The 16,391-nt window shown below is 42.6% G+C and overlaps 1 protein-coding gene across 10 annotated transcripts in view; it reads right to left on the bottom strand.

Moving 5' to 3' along the window:
• Positions 1–6,720: 6,720 nt before the first annotated feature.
• The window catches only part of SLC8A1 (solute carrier family 8 member A1), a 411,488-nt gene continuing 401,817 nt past the window's right edge, over positions 6,721–16,391 (bottom strand). For all 10 annotated transcript variants that reach the window (XM_060026743.1, XM_060026748.1, XM_060026744.1 and 7 more), the window contains one exon: positions 6,721–10,053. In XM_060026743.1, coding sequence (XP_059882726.1) covers positions 9,677–10,053 — 377 coding nt within the window. In that variant the 3' untranslated portion in view covers positions 6,721–9,676. The remainder of the gene's footprint in view (positions 10,054–16,391) is intronic.

Below are 16,391 nucleotides of genomic sequence, written 5' to 3'. Positions count from 1 at the left end.
CAGACTCTGGAGCTGTGTCAGTACCTTCCCACTGAATAAATGTGGGGAAATATTCCACTGGGAGCCATGACAGCTAAAACCTTAGGTGGAAAAGCAGTACATTAAGAGAGGCTGTCAGAAGCCCAGCCCTCCTCTAACCCAGCAGCATGTGCTGAATGTTCTTCATTGTGTTCAAATGTTATTAAATATCTTGTCTGTTGCTTTAAAGGGACCGAAATCAATTCTGGTCTCTTCACAAAAAAAAACCTAGTCTTCGGGTAGAGTCATAATAATACTGCCCATGGATCTCACTTTTGGTTAGTGGAAGCTTCAAGCTCTGAAGAGGTATCAATTAATTGTGAACAATGACAAAGCAACTATTGTTTTCATTTTCCTAATGAAATGATTGTTAGAGTTGGAGTGTCAGTGCATTGGCTGGAAAGAAAAAAATGCAAGTTTAGATTCCTCACCACTAGGTCCAATACTTAAGTGTTTGTTGCTTTCTCAGTGTTTTAAAAAATTCGTTCCATGGCAACCAGTTTGGAGACAGGGATTCACTCTCCAAGCAGGCAACAAGTATGTGATGGAGTTGCATGACTGTTTGGAAAGGTTTGAGTCAAACACAACATGCTGGCTCAGAGCAGAAAGGAATCTCTGCAGGTAATATTCCCATCAAGTGAAAACAATCCTTCTTGCATTGTTCTAATGTTCATAGACCATATATATCCAGCACGGGGGTGAGCAAAGTGGTGATCTGGCTCAAGGACTAGGATTGATCCCATCTATTTCCCTACTTCCTGATGCCATCTAGTGACTAAATGGTGGTGTGATTATGATATTAATAGTGATCCGTCTCCCCTGCCTGACTGCTTGTTTGCCTCTAGATACTCTATGAACGGGATGGGGGAGGGCAGTGGTTGGGTACTGATGTTAGTAAATCCCATGTCTCAATGATCAACATAAATTCTCCTGACAGCTTTGCAAAAATGCAATCTTTGCTTCAGATCTGGGGTTTAAAAGCATCTCTCTCGGTTTTGTGTTTAATATTAAACATTTGAAACAGTCACAGTTTTAAAGAGAAGAAGCAGGTTTCGTTCCTTTGGAAAGGGAGGACAACTCTTTTTTTTTTTGGCTTTCTCTCACTGTCCGCAGTTGTTTCTGAAAGATGCACAGGGCTTAAGAGTCAGAAGTAGGAAAAGGGGGCACTGAAGTAGAGCCACTGATGCAACCTAATGCTCACAGGTTCTTTGGGTGCTAATTGGGAAAATTCCCGATCCATTTTGTTGAGAAAGATACTCATTTGTTTTAGAAAAGTAAATCTATGCAGAGTCTGTGAGAACAACCTGAGAATATCAAGAATATTTTAAGCCTCCCATATACATTTACTACGGCATCCTCTGTCTCAAAGAAGATTCAGAGTGTCAAATTTCCTATCCGATTACTGATGGCAGCAAAAACCTGCGCTTAGAGTTTTAGACGGAAATATCAGACATTATTTTCTTGCAAATTGTAACAATAACAATGTAGCTAACAAAAATAACTTTACAGGGGCTTCCCTGGTGGTGTAGTGGTTGAGAGTCCGCCTGCCCATTGCAGGGGACGCGGGTTCGTGCCCCGGTCCGGGAAGATCCCACATGCCGCGGAGCTGCTGGGCCCGTGAGCCATGGCCGCTGAGCCTGCGCGTCCGGTAGCCTGTGCTCCGCAACAGGAGAGGCCACAACAGTGAGAGGCCCGCGTACCGCAAAAAAAAAAACCCAAAACAAAAAAAACTTTATGTTTTGGCATGATGCCATCCCTTGCTTAGATCCAATACCACAAAAGTTTAGTTGATGCAATATCAATAAAATAAAGTCCCTGCAATATTTCTGATAGTAAGTGTCCCAAACGGAGTCCAGTATGTAATGAAGCATTTGACTAAATAGGTTCCAGTGACTTGGCGTGAACATCACACCCCACTCTGTACACATTCCTCATCCTTCCCTTTGGAGAAATCTCACGTACCAACTGGTTGAAAGGGCTAGTTTGCCTGTTAGTGAGATCTTGGCAGCAAAACACTAAGGATAAGACAACCAGTGTATATGAGAGTTGAGGGTGGGTTTAGTTGAGAATATCTAAGCTAAACTACAGCTAGTGGAGAACCTACATGTCAGTAGATGATTAGGTATTTGTGGCAAAACTAGGTGGGAGTCCCATTCCTTTTGTCCCAACACGCCAAAACACAGTTCTAGAAAATATCAACTAATGTATGGGGGCTGATCTGCTCAGTGCTATGTTTCCAGGAAAATATAGACTCTCATCCTTTTAATCCCCCAGGATTTGACCTAGATGAGGACTTTTTTTCAAGAGCGGTATTCAAACCCCCCCAAAAGACAGAGGGTAATTGGAAAAGTCAGAAAGGAGCCCTAATTGATCCAGAAACTTTCTATCAGAAATGCTTGCCAAACGAGGAAAGAAAAAATGAATTTCTTTCTTTTAAAAATCTATGTATGTTTTTAGAAGGATAGATATAATTAACAGTATTCTAAGCAGTTTTCAAACAACTTGGAATTTACATCTTTAACTAAAAAGGAAAAAAAAATTCAGGAATATGCTTCCTTCCACGTCTCCCCCCCTGCCCCCCTTCTCCCATTTATAAAAGAGATCTGATAAAAAGGAACACCAACCTGACATGGGCTTTCAGGGCAATCCTAGACATCTGAAAATGCCATTCGAGTTCTTTGACATACATCATCTATTTTTGTATTTATGTATCTCTATGCTCTAGGAAGAGATGGGATAGAGGAGATTTACTTCTGAAACCGTATCTGATACTCACAGAAATCATTTCAAATTAGCATTTCAAATCTTTCTGCTTGTTTGTTTTTACACTGGTTGAAATGGCAACTTTCCGTAAAAAGAAGGTTGAAAACAGCATTTCTATTTGCTGTTCATGAAAAGGTCAGTGTTTCACAAGCCTTTTAACTACTGATAGGTCTGTCTGAGCTTTATCGTTTATTTGGGCTAGATTCCAGCTCAGTGTCCCATCTGATGTGTTATTATTTTAAATATTCAAATTATTTCTGAAATGTAAATAACATCAAAATAGAATCAGCCTTTTATAAATGAAATGATCAAGTTATTATGTTGTGAAATTTAGAATCTTCATGGCTTAAAAAAAGAGGGTAGAAATTATTGGAGGCATTTTTATGAGACACCTGTGTAAGTCCAGTGCGTTACACAAAGTAACTCAGCAGTATAGAAACGTGTGCCAGAAGCATCCTTTTTTTTTTTGGTTGCCAAAGCCAAAGGTTAGGCATGCTCAGCTTTGATTTTCATATAAACACTGAGAATGAGAGTGTTAATTGTACTGTTGTTTCTAAAAACTGGGACTCCATCTTCTGTAAGGATAACGGCTTTCAAATATCTTAGACAAGGGTAGCCTGGGATGAGATCTTAACAATTTTCTCTTGGCTAATTCTCTCATTTTAAAATATGTTCTTGTCAGGCACATAGATAATTCTCACCCACATCATTATTTTAGCCATGTTCTTTAATTATATGAGTATCATGAGAATGGAAAATCTTTTAAGATGTCTTCCTTGGGAAGAAATTACAAATTTTAATGTCGAGTATAAGAAGGTAGAGAATTATTTTTCTCACAACTAGACACATGGGCCATATCAGCTTTATCTTAAATATTTATATAATTTAGTCTTTAGGTGAAATTGTTTGAAAATGGTTATATATTTGGTATACATTTAAGAGAAACTGTTCCTTCCACTTGGAGAGAACAGAATCTTCACACTGGAGGATGGGTCACTGCAAACCTAGGATCATGTTTTTAGGAAAGATCTCCTTGGAGAATTTATCTATTGCTCTACCATGTGGCTTTAAGAAGTCTAATAACAAATGCTGTAAATTAAATGTGGGTTATTTCAACTTGGGAATGTAGGGGAAATGTCTTTGAAAATCTCTGGGCCATATCCTTCCAGGCGAATAAACAATTTCCAGTACAGAGGGCTGTATAATCATTCTAGTGAATTAATTCCCTTCTACACTACTGGATTTGGGTAGGTAGATCTCTTTGCAGTCAACAAATTAGCCCAAAATAATGGGCTCTGCATTAACTGTCAAAATTGACTCAGTAACTTTGACGTTAGCTAATTTCTCTCTTGGTGTGTTTGGTTACTAATGTGAATTTCCCTACCATTTGCATATCATGAATGTAATAACTACAGAGAAGCATTTGATCCACTCATGTTTCTTGGAGGCATGGAAGCTATATATGATGGGTTTCTATGGTTACACACTTCACGTTTGGAGATGTACGTGGGGGTCTTTATCCTCGACCCATACCTGCATACATATATAGAATAAAAGGCTAGGTAGGTGGGCACTAAAACATGAAGCACGTGATCCAGAGAGGAACAAAATGAACAGTGCTGCTGCAGTGTGTAGCTGTAGGGTCCAATCCTGTCCTAAACATTTATAGAGATGCCACTGTCTGACGCCTGTTTTCCAGGTGGAACATCATTATATTTGACTTTCCAATAACAAGTTCACTTTCAATAAAACATGACCAGAGTATTTTTAGTATGAGCCTTTTCCGCATTGTTGAGAGGTAATAGTAAACACTACTAAGGGTAATGAATATGATGGGAATAGCCATGGAAGAACTACAAAGGTTGGAAATCGGGAACAAAAAAGGTTAAGATTGCATATTCCCAAGGGGACACCTCTCTGGATCTTCGAAAAAAGGTTAGACTGCATGATTTTAAAGAATGTGAGCAGGTTAAGCATCTGTAAAATACTGCATTGATTACCAGGCAATTCTGGGCAAGCAATTCTTCCTGTCAAGACATGGGTCATAATTCTAACTACAAAGTTATATTGCTTTTTTGAAGTTATGTTCTGTTCTACAAATCAATCAATCAATGAAAATAATTTATACAATGACCACTGATTTAAAAGTCCCATAGGAGAGTCAATGAGAGGACCTTTGACAAAATGGAAATTGGGAGAGCCTCTGAATGCATCTGTTTGGATATCTTGGCAGGGAAAAAGTCACAGCTAGATACTCACCCATTTCTCATTGGCTGGAATGCTGAAGCACTCTCTCCCTTGGGAGTCCCCCCAACTTAGTGGTTGCTCCTCCTATAGGTAAGACATTCTCTGCTTTGGGAGATGATTAACCATGGCTGGGTTAAGTTCTAAAAATTAAATGTCTCTTACAATTGTTTCCCCTTCCTATGCTATCTTTGCAGGTGAAATATCATCAGGACCGACCAACACTTGACGTATGTTGGGTGGAAGACAATGAATGTGGCTAGAGGTGATAAGAACACAATGGTTGGAAAGAAGAACAGAAATGCAATCCATTACCAAAATCTGTAAGTAGATCTGAATGAAAGTTCATGAAGCCACTCATCACAGCACCTTTCTTTCTTTGTAAGAGAAATGTGATTTTTGTATGTCTCTTCTATATCCTGTGCTTGTTTATCAATTGAAATGCTCAATTTTACCAACAGCTGGAATGTCTTGGCCAAGTGCAGTGATTACTACAACAAAAGCCAAGTGCCATTTTTAGGTCACTGTAAGATCCAGTGTCGTACATGGTTGATCATGAAATGGCCAGGTATTCTTGAAGTTATGAAACTATACTCATGACTTGCTCTGGATATAACTGCCCATAATCAGACACAGACAGAAAACCATAATCAAAGAGAAACTGCCCATCTTGAGCCAGGAAACACTGAAAGAAGTCTTAAAGGAGTTGATTTACATTCTTGAGATAGTGAAGTTTTGTCACCATTAGAGAATGTGAGGGCTTCATCATCTACCAGAGGAAACGTGTTATTTTTCTGATTGCTCCCACAATGTTCTCAGATGGAAGCAGCCAAACTGGTGAATCTCACTTTGACAGATGAGGAGCAGGGGCCCTGGGCTGTGGAATCAACAATGAATCTAGGCCCTCGTAGACAAGAGCATGTGTACAATGATCTTTTATTAATCGTGAGACCACTGCGGGGGAGGGTATTGCATCAGGAAGTCTCATTGTGGACGAGAGCCACCTATCAGAATAGCTGCAGAATTGAAGACAGCATGCTTTGTAAGCAAAAATTATAAGAAGAAAAAACTGAGTGTGTTTATGCTGTGAGCCACAAAAGCAAAGCTCCATAAAACCTTCCCTGGTGGAAGGCTTGAATCGGAATCTTTGAAAGAATAAAATTAGCTTATAAGAGGTTAGAATCATTGGGCCACGGCATTTTGCTGAAGAGTTGCTCAACAGGCAAGGCTACTCTGGTCACTGAATTATTCCTTTTGCTGTTAAAGAAGTAGACGTTGGCTGCTCATTCTGTGTTAAACCAAAGATTGGGTCCCAGGAGACACACTAATTGTTGATCCAAGAAAATTACCTTCCCATAGGAAAGTGTTCTGTGTATGACCATATATGAATATAATATGGGAATTCTAAAGAATAATATGAGGAATTCTAAAGAAAAATTTAAAGACAATGAGATGCATGAAGTATCATTTATCTCAATATTCTGACCCTGTGCTCCTTTGGGACATTAAAAGGAAACAATGCGTGACCAAAGGGTTGACATTTGCCAAGTCGAATACTGGGCATCTATTTTCTTTCTTTTGGATGAGGATACCAATTGCACAATAATACCTTTTCGGTCTTTATTTCTTCAAAACATGAAAGCAAAAGATGAAGTAGATGACAATGAGAAGAGAGAAAACATTCCATACAGAATATGCTGTATCGCTAGTGATTAAATCAGAAACAATTAGAAACTTTATTTGTCTGTGTCAATAGTGTGTACCATTTATAAGGAACAGCACAATTAGTGCACTCCCCCCCAAGCTGTGCATAATACACACAAAATAATCAAACAAAAGAATTTTACACGACTATAATTCCTAATACAACCCTGAACAACCAGAATCATATTGTCTCGAAAACATGAAAATTTAAAAAGCAAACAAACAAACCAAAAAGCTTTGAAGTTGACCAACGGCAAGGATTTCTTAAAGTCCTTTGTGAAAATTTGCTGTGGGATTATTAACATTCCAAATATGGCTAGAAAGGAGGGCAAAGTCTTTCTAATGTTTCAACAACTCATATCCCTTGACAGTTTACTTGGTGTTCCTAGGCTAGCTTTCTAGTTAATAAATCTTCAAAAAAAAAAAAAAAAAGGGTTAGAGTTTGCCCTCAAAGGAGTTAGGCCACCAGTGTGTTGGGCCATGACAGGTAGGGGTGAGGCTCCAAGAGATAGGAGAAATTGTAGAGCCGTGGGGGGCATAGAAAAGCACTGCTGTCCAAGAAAGATAAAAATTGGGGTTAACTGGGCCTTCTCAGTGATTGGATCACCAGCACAATTGCCTTGCTTGGTTTAAAATGGGAAGATGTGCAGATCTGCAAGACGGGCTAAGGATACATAGACTGCTTTTCGTACCCTATGCCTTATACGGTCTCAGTTAAAGACAATCTTAGATGTTTAGACAAGAGGGTTTCAGAATTGTGTTCTTCTCCTAAGATCAGACTGTTTCCATGTGACTGCGTTAACCCCCTCTGGGCAGGGATCTGGGCTGTCTTGTCCATGGTTTAGTCCCCAGGAGGTAGCACAGTACCTGGCATATTGAGTGGGTAACCAGCATTTAATTGTTCATTCGGTCACCCAATGTTTATTAAATGATGAATGAGCCTGATGATTAAGTGGAAGAAAATACAAATTAAAATTGTTGAGAGTTAAGGATCTTTGAATCAATACAGAGGGCTTAGGGGTGTCTCCGGCCTGGGATTCTTTATGGCTAGAGAAGTGTCTGAGAGGGGACCTCAGTCATTCCATTTATACCTCATTCGTGGACTCATGGCTTTGGAATGTTGGGGTTATCCACCCTCTCTGATACTGTGAAACAGAAAGAGCCATTCCTTTTCCAGCGTTAAAAATCTCCCAGGGCAATGCTCCTGGGAGGCACTCATCATCCCATTTAATTGCTTCCTCCTTAGTCCTAAGTAGAGAAGATACACTTTTAAAGGCCTGTTGCTAACCACGGCTTCTTTCCTCCTCAGGAACTGCAGATACAATCAGAGGGGTCTGGATGGTGAAAGAAACAGGGCTCCAAATTGCCTTTTACATACAAAAATAAAATGAACAAACCAGCACGATCTACCGTCTGTGCCAGACAGAGAAGATGTGAAATAAATACTTTGGGGGCAGGGGTGTTGTGGGAATGGAAGCTTTCAAAGCTCAGGCACATCTAACGCATCCCCTTCTCTACATGCCCTTCTCCTTGGCCTTCCTGAACCAACAGGTGAGTTTTTGAGGCTCTGATGTGTACCAAGTGGCTAATTTTCCATGAAGATACTTTGCCTACTGTCCTCTCAATAGCTTTAACTTCCCATGTGACAGTTATTGCTTCTTAGAAATGAACATGCAGGTCCATGAATAAGCCATTTTCTCCTTTTATCCCTAATCAAACTCAATAACAACACAAAAGTTACAACTCAGGTGAAAAGAAAACTCACGTATGTCTTCAACGACCCATCAATCAACGTTGCCCGATGGGAGAACGGTATGTGCTATACTCTACTATGTACAGAGACGCTTGGTTTTGTTGTATTTGTTTTTCATCCATGCACTGTGTAACAGGTATCACAACAACATTCCCAAACAGGCCCATGAAGGAGGAGCAGATGTTCGGTCATGACTGGAACAGGAGTGTGCAGGCCATGGATGCTTTTGCAAACAAAACTGACGGGCGATCCCAGGCAAGAGCAACGTGGGACTGGGACACACACTGAGGCAAGTGGAAAAGGATGATGTGCTTTTGGAAGGGGGTTATTCTTCCTGTTTGTATGAGGGGAGGTGAGCGGGAGGGTTGGGATGGGGGCGTCTGGGGGGTTAGCAGGGCTGGAACACCAGAATATAAGGGCCTTCCTAATCACAGTCCAGTGCTAAAGAGATAAGAAAGGATTTTGCATGTTCCTGGGAATCTAGGCGCGATGTTCCTGTACCTGGTGAACAAGCGTGCCAGGCCTATCTTTCACTACCAGACTCTATCTAGGACCATGACTTTTCTGGGCTCCATTCCAGCTGCCATGTTTCTTCCTGGAGGCAGCTTCACCTCTGCTCCCATCCCAGAGATGCGCATGCAATTTAGTTATATGGTGAAGACATGCTTCTTTCTTCTTCCATGCCCATTTCCTCTCTTAATCCAAAATAATTTTTTAAATGCTTGGGGGAAGGGAGAGTTATCGTAATGATTTCCATTTTTACCCAAAACCCATTTGCATTTAGATTGGTCATCACCTCCCACAAGAGAAGCAAAAACCCTGATCCTCCCCCCAAAAACCAAAACAAAAACCTAACATCAACTACCTCCCCAACCCCACCCCCCAAACAAGCAAAAACAAACAGAAAACAAATCAAAGACTTTACGATTTATGAACCCGGGGAGAACACAGCCCTCAGAGGCTGAGCTGCAAAGATGGCCCTGCCTCCACGCCTGGTTCAACGTGACGACGCCCCTGGGAACAGGAGGTGATGCCTTCTCACTCCGGCCCTAGTACAGAGTCTGCTCGTGAAGCTGGATTCCATCAGCAGGTAAGTGGACATGACAAATGTCAGTTTCTTCTGTTCGTTATACATAATTTTTTATGTATATATATGTATATATATATATAAATTTACTACATCTGATTGTTCCTTTAGAAGCCTTTTATGTGGCAGTAGGCCTCCAGGGAGGAGAAGAAAATGTACAAGAGCCACAGGAGCACAAAGAGGCAGGATGTGAGGAGCTTGGCAGTCCGGGGCCCACCCAGCTCACCTCCGATTTCTGGCCTCCGCCGATACAGCAGCACCCCGACATTGATGAAAGCAAAAATGGTGAAGAGAGTGACGGAGAAAGCCAGCGTGCCAGGGGACACTTTGAACTGTTCCCCGTTGGCTGCATGGTAGATGGCAGCGATGGACCAGGCCACGCCAATTCCCAGGAAGACATTCACTGCGTTGCTGCCCGTGACGTTACCTATGGACGCATCTGCGTACTGGTCCTGGGTGGCGGCCACTTTGCTTGCAAATGTGTCTGTGGAGGAAGAGGAAAAAGGCCATGACACTTAGCCACTCAAAGAGGTCTGTGGAGTGCCAGCAGCTTCAGCTGCGTACTCTGGAATCAAACCATCGATGGAGACCCCGTGACCAGGACAGAGCTTTGATGTTCCCTCGAGTCCCAGTCGTGTGGTCAGAACGACAGGATCCAGGTATCAGGACTTGCTGACTTATAGGTGACCCTGGTCAAGTTCTTTACCCACAGATACCACGGTTCTTTGTAACGCTGAGTTTGCAGGGAGGCATGTTTCAGAGCGTTATCACGGCCTATCCACATCAGAATCAGATGGGGTCCTTCTTAAGAATGAATATTACCAGGCTCCGTCCGGCCATGCTAGATCATAAGTGCCGGGACTCGGGAACATGTTTTTACAACATGCCAAAAGATTCTAGGTCAATGAAGTGTGAGAACGGCTGCTGAAGGGTATTACTGAAGGCTGCTGTATCATCAGCTCTAGTTTATAGATGAGAAGGTTCACGGCTCAGGAAATATTTCCAAAGATTCAAGAGCAAGTCAGTGGTGGAAGTGAAACTAACTGACCCATGATAACAACTGACATTTGCCTAGAGCCTTACAAACAGGAAAGCAGATTCACCTATGTTATTGTGTTGATGGTGACAACAGTTCTATGAGGAGAGGGAACGTTATAGGTGAGGATACTGGGCTCTGAGAGGTGCAGCATCACCCAGCAAGGAAGCAGCCATGTTAAGGCTTGAGCTCACGCCTCCTGCCTTCATGCAAATGCTGTTCATCGTTCCATCTCACCCTTCCCTGGCCTGGCACGTTCATGGCCATCCTCAAAGCTCTTTGTTCGCCAGTAATCCTGTATGCATCTTTTCTCTGAAGCTGGGAAAATCATACATTTCCTTTCTCTACAGGGAGTAGGACAAGACTGACTTACACTTGGTGAGTAGAGCACCGGGGCTTAGTGCAAACCCGACTCAGAGGGTGTGGCATTCTGCCTGCACAGCGGAATGTGTGACCCCAGGCAGGTGACTTCATTTTTCTGAGACTCAATTTCCTAATCTGTGAAATGAGGATAGTCATGCCCACTTCGGAGTGCTTTTGTTAAATTGAGCTATCATATGTAAAATGCTAACGTTTCTTTGTACAAAGCAAGAGTAGCTCCTTTTGGTGCTTTGGGAAGACAATGCGAATGGAGCTGCCTAGATCCATCTATTACAAGTTGACGCTGGATCTGAAATGGCTCCCTTTATTAAGAATGTGAACAGGACTTGTAAGATATTCAACTTCCTTTCTCTATGCTCACCTAGTTACTGGTATCAAAGTCCTTTCAGTTACCTCTGCAAAATATGTTGCACAGTCGGTTTAGAGTAGATATTAGTAACTGTCAAGTTGCACTCACGTTTGCGAAGCCAGCAATGGCAGGTACGCTGTTACCACAAGGCACTATGCTCTGAGCATGCGTGTAGTTGTGTGCTATCTGGATTACTCTCTCCCCTCTGTTGCTGTTCGTTGCCACTTCCAATGAGGATGATACGTAAAGCACGTACGTTTCTATCAGCCCGTAGATTCTTATGCTTTTACCATGGGTGCTGAGAAGCTACTGGATCTGTGCTGTCACATTCTTTCTGAAAGGGAACTGGTTAACCTTGAGGGCCCATCTCCCTGATCCTGACCTGTCTGTGACGGAAAGCAGATTTTAGTTACTGTTTTATAAAGAGGCGGACTGCTTACTCTGTGCTACACGTTACACGGATATTTTCATTCAATCCTCTTATCAACCTTATAGAGTAGATGTTACTATTTCCGCTTTTACAATGTGGGAAACAGCGATGTTGTGACAGTCTGCCTCTTGGACAGGGTGTCCGTCAACAAAGCAAGGATTCTGAGACCAAATCTGTTTGATTTCAGAGCCCATTCTCACCCTAGACCTCACTGCCCCTCCTAGGAAGGCTAAAGGTTTCCTTGCCTCTGTCCATTTCAGGTTGCCCTGTTCCTTCCACTCAGAAACCTTGAAACAGCTCCTTCCTGTATCCGTGAGAGCAAAGACTGAAGCAGGTATAGGCAGCTTGCTAACCCGTCCTGCTGGACGGGTGCTGCCTTTTTGCATGCGTGATCACGCACCGCAGCCCTGTCAGGACCATCACAACAGAGGCCGGTGAGTGAAAGCCCAGTGAGACCATCGTCACGGTCTCTTGCTGTTCATTATTAAGAGTTGTTAGGACCTGACATAGCAGCAGCCTCAAAAACAATGAAGTCATTTTGCTTTGACTTTTCGAGGACAGACAGACAGCTCAGCAAGGAAAGTAAAGGAACAGAGTCTAAAGCAGGAGAAAGCCACTTACGGCTCAGCTGCTGCTCAGGATCACCTGAGATGTTATTCTGCGCTGGCGTGGCTGCTGGCGGAGGCTAGTGCCTTCCCCCCCATGCTGCAGGGGCGGGGACCTGGCATGTTCCACAGCTTACGCATGCATACCTCCCCCGGCACGCAGTACGTGGCACACTAGACTTCCTGGGTGCCCCATCTCCACTCGGAAACCCTGGACTTTCTGGATGGCATCTCTGCTGCCGCCCCAGAAGGGAGTGAGGCACAAATTCAAAGATGTACTGGGCCCTCCTGGGTCTGCAGGGACTTCTTCTCCCTTAAGCCATTTCTCAATAGCCTATTAATGTGAATAGCGCATGAGAATTCTTGTAATAATAGGTTCCTGTTTACAAATGCCTTTCTTTGGATTCTCTGAAAATTAGTTGCCAAAGCGATCAGCTCCTCACATAAATGAAACGTGTTTGGGCCTCTGAATCAGGGAGGTTTTTTTTTTTTACCTGGGTTACACATCAGACCTTTGCTTTTCAATTCAAAAGTTGGGTAAAAAAAAGTGTAGGAACACAAGTAAATCCAAACCATCAGCCTTCACTGCAACAGAGACAACTCTGACTTCCAAATGAAGTGTGACGGAATCTCCCCAAACTACCTTCTCTCACCGCTGCTTAGTGCACAGAGCAGCAGACCACAGACTACAGGCGAGGCCCTGCCAGGCCTGACCCTGAATGCCAAGCCCGCAACCTGCTATGGCTGAACAAGGCAAAAGCCACTCAAATGCCATTCCCCAGAGTGAAGTCCAAACAAGGACTATTGCCATGGCGTGAGCGTATTCAGAACTTGGCCCGTTAAATACAAACATGTACGAATCCGATTGCCACTGTGATTGGTACCAACTAAGTTATGTTGATAATCATTTACGTATGTGTGTATAGCTGTACCTACGTATATACTTCAGGTTAGTATTCTAATAGTAATTTTTGCTTCTAACTCCCACCTTGAATTCTAATGAATTTTATTTTTATATTTTTCCTTCCTTATAAACATCTTCATTCTCAAACTTCAGTTCTGTTCATTGCTCAGCCATATTATAATTTCTTTGCAATGTCTTTTATTATGTAATAAGATTCACAATAGGAATAATCTTGGCAAATATCGATGGGGTGGACACATGGATTGGTCACTATTCTGAGCCCTTTGCTCAGCCCCTGTAAACTTCTTGACGGAAATGCAAGCGCTAAAATTATACTCTTTTTTTTTTTTTAGCCACATTGTAAGGCATGCAGGACCTTAGTTCCCTGGCCAGGGATCAAACCCACGCCCCCTGAATTCTGATACATTTTAAATTAGTCGTAGAGTTTTAGACTTTTGGTCCTGCCCCCTTGGTACCCACTAACAGGGAAGATTTGTTTGGGAGGCAGTGTGGCTGGAATTAAGCCCTATGTTACAGAGTCAGGACATAATTGTTCTCTGCATCTAACCTTGGCGGCTAAGTCATCTAGTCAATATGCAGGAATATTGATTAGATATCAACACACTCCCCTTTCCTCCAGAAATGATTTTCTAACTGAACTTAAACTTTATCGCTACATACAGACTAAGCCTCAAACAAACATCTCTTCTGTAAAAAGGATAGTTCTTACAGCCCTGCAGGTCACAGGAAGGGTTTAAGTATTACCTAGAGTACCATCCCACGTGGTTTATCTTCGTCTTGACTCTGCATGTGCTGGGGGCCAGCTGTGCAACTCTCAAGTGCTTCGCGCTCAGGAGCAGATTTTGACTGGAGCCCAGCCTGCTACGGAGGCATGGTTGCCGCCTCCCATCACCTGTGAATTACTGATGACGCAGGGGACAGACCAGGTGGTTCAGAGCTTCCTGCTGCGTTGGTGGGAGAAGTCTCATCAAGGGGACCCTCTGGGCTCTTCTGTCAGTGTGTTCTTGGGCAAGACACTCACTCTCTGGGGGGGCGGGGTTCTGGTTTCCTAAGTCTACTGTTTGGGTGGTACACAGAATACATCAAGAGACTAAATTCATATATATGATTTTGGTGGGACTTTTTCTTTTTTGCAGGCGTTTGTACATGACCACCCACCTTGCTTCAAATTGACTAATCGATGACGATATCTCATTTTAAAGAATAAATGACCTAGATGAAATAGTCAAAGTGATCTCTAGACATGAAGATCTTGCCAGTGATGAAACTGTGGCAATATTTATGGAGTTGAACCACACAGCGCAGGGTCATTTGACCTCTTAAAAATAGGTAAGAAATGTTGGCAAGGTTACTTACTTCAAATCACATGACCATTTCTATGAGTGTAGCCATGCAATAACTGGTGGCAGTGAGGACTTGCAGATACTGTGTATCATGTCAATCAAGTGTGCATATCACTGGCACTGGAAATACTGGGACAGCCTAGTTAAAAAAACAATGAAAATTTGGGGCTCCACCCTTCACCCACTTAATCAGACTCTCCGAGAAAAAGATACAGGAATACACATTTTAATAATTGCCTGAGGTGCCTAGCTTTTCCACCAAGGTTCAAGAACCACAGCTCTCAGGCATGGAAATGGAAGCTACTACTCCCAGCGCCCACAGTTTAGGGGGGCCTTGCTGGCAGGAAGAGATGTTTGAGTTTCAGGGAAGCAGCTAATTGAGAAGTAAGGAGCAGCTGATGCCCTCTGATCGAGTGGTCATTTGCTCATAAAACAGCTTGGTGGAGGGGCTGGGACTGCTTGACCATGAAGTCCCCCACTCTCAAGTTGTGCTATACTCTTAATTTTTTTTGGAAAAAAAAACCCATTCCAGCATGGCAACTATAAAAGGCCAAGGAAAGAGTGAAATTTACTTAAATTAGTTGGATTCTGGCTCTTTCACTTGCCAGGTAAGACGCTTACCTACTTTAATATGGTTTTGAGGGAAATGAGTTAACATGAACAGCGCTCAGAATAGGGCCAGGCAATTATGAGTGCTCAATATTAGTAATTTTTTTTTTTTTTTTTTGCAGTACGCGGGCCTCCCACTGTCGTGGCCTCTCCCGTTGCGGAGCACAGGCTCTGGATGCGCAGGCTCAGCGGCCATGGCTCACGGGCCCAGCTGCCCCGCGGCATGTGGGATCCTCCCGTACCGGGGCACGAACCTGTGTCCCCTGCATCGGCAGGCAGACTCTCAACCACTGCACCACCAGGGAAACCCTAGTAATTGTTTTTATAATACAACAGAGCCAGATCCCAAGAGAAGCCATAAGTGGTCTGGAATTGTGAGTTACTGTAATGATTCTAAACTTCTGGGGAGTTATAACACCCTTTAAAGACATATTAACTTTATAGTCCTAGGTATTTAACAATGTGGTAGAACAGGGCTTCCCTGGTGCCATGAGCCATGGCCGCTGGGCCTGCGCGTCCAGAGCCTGTGCTCCGCAACAGGAGAGGCCACAACAGTGAGAGGCCCGCGTACCGCAAAAAAAATAAAATAAAAATGTGGTAGAACATACAATTATTCTTAAAGTCAAAGAGATTTTTATTTTGAAAATTCCATATACCCTAAGTCATAAAAAGACATTAGAGATCTGGTTTATGGCCCTAATTTTACTAGTGACTGAAAGGCAGACCTCTTTGCTTAAACAACGTATCTATTCCTCTCTATTCTTTCCTCTCTTCTATGCACTTTTTGTTTCCCTCTTTGAGAATTCAAATGGAAATTTTATTTATGTACTAATTCCTCTGTCACTAAGAACCTTAAACAAGTTTTTGCTTTCGGTTGTGATATTTATTTACCCCAGTAAATATGAAACCCACACTTTCTTACTTACATACACATACTCACTTCACTGGCTCAAACAAAAAGAAACCTTGTTTGGCATCCAAGCGAAGTTTAAGAGATCAGGGAATTACTGATGTTTGACTGAATAATGACCAGTTAGGAGAGGAGTTGTAAAAACTGAAAAAGGGAAAAACACTTAAAATTTCTGCCCATAAAAACTGTCCCTGAAAAAGAAATGGAGACAATGACACCTATTTTTAGAAGAGA

Source organism: Delphinus delphis, chromosome 12 (assembly GCF_949987515.2).
Source record: "Delphinus delphis chromosome 12, mDelDel1.2, whole genome shotgun sequence".
Taxonomy (NCBI): Eukaryota; Metazoa; Chordata; class Mammalia; order Artiodactyla; family Delphinidae; genus Delphinus; species Delphinus delphis.
The sequence above is the reverse complement of the archived record's forward strand: the minus strand, read 5'-3'. Positions and strand labels throughout refer to the sequence as shown.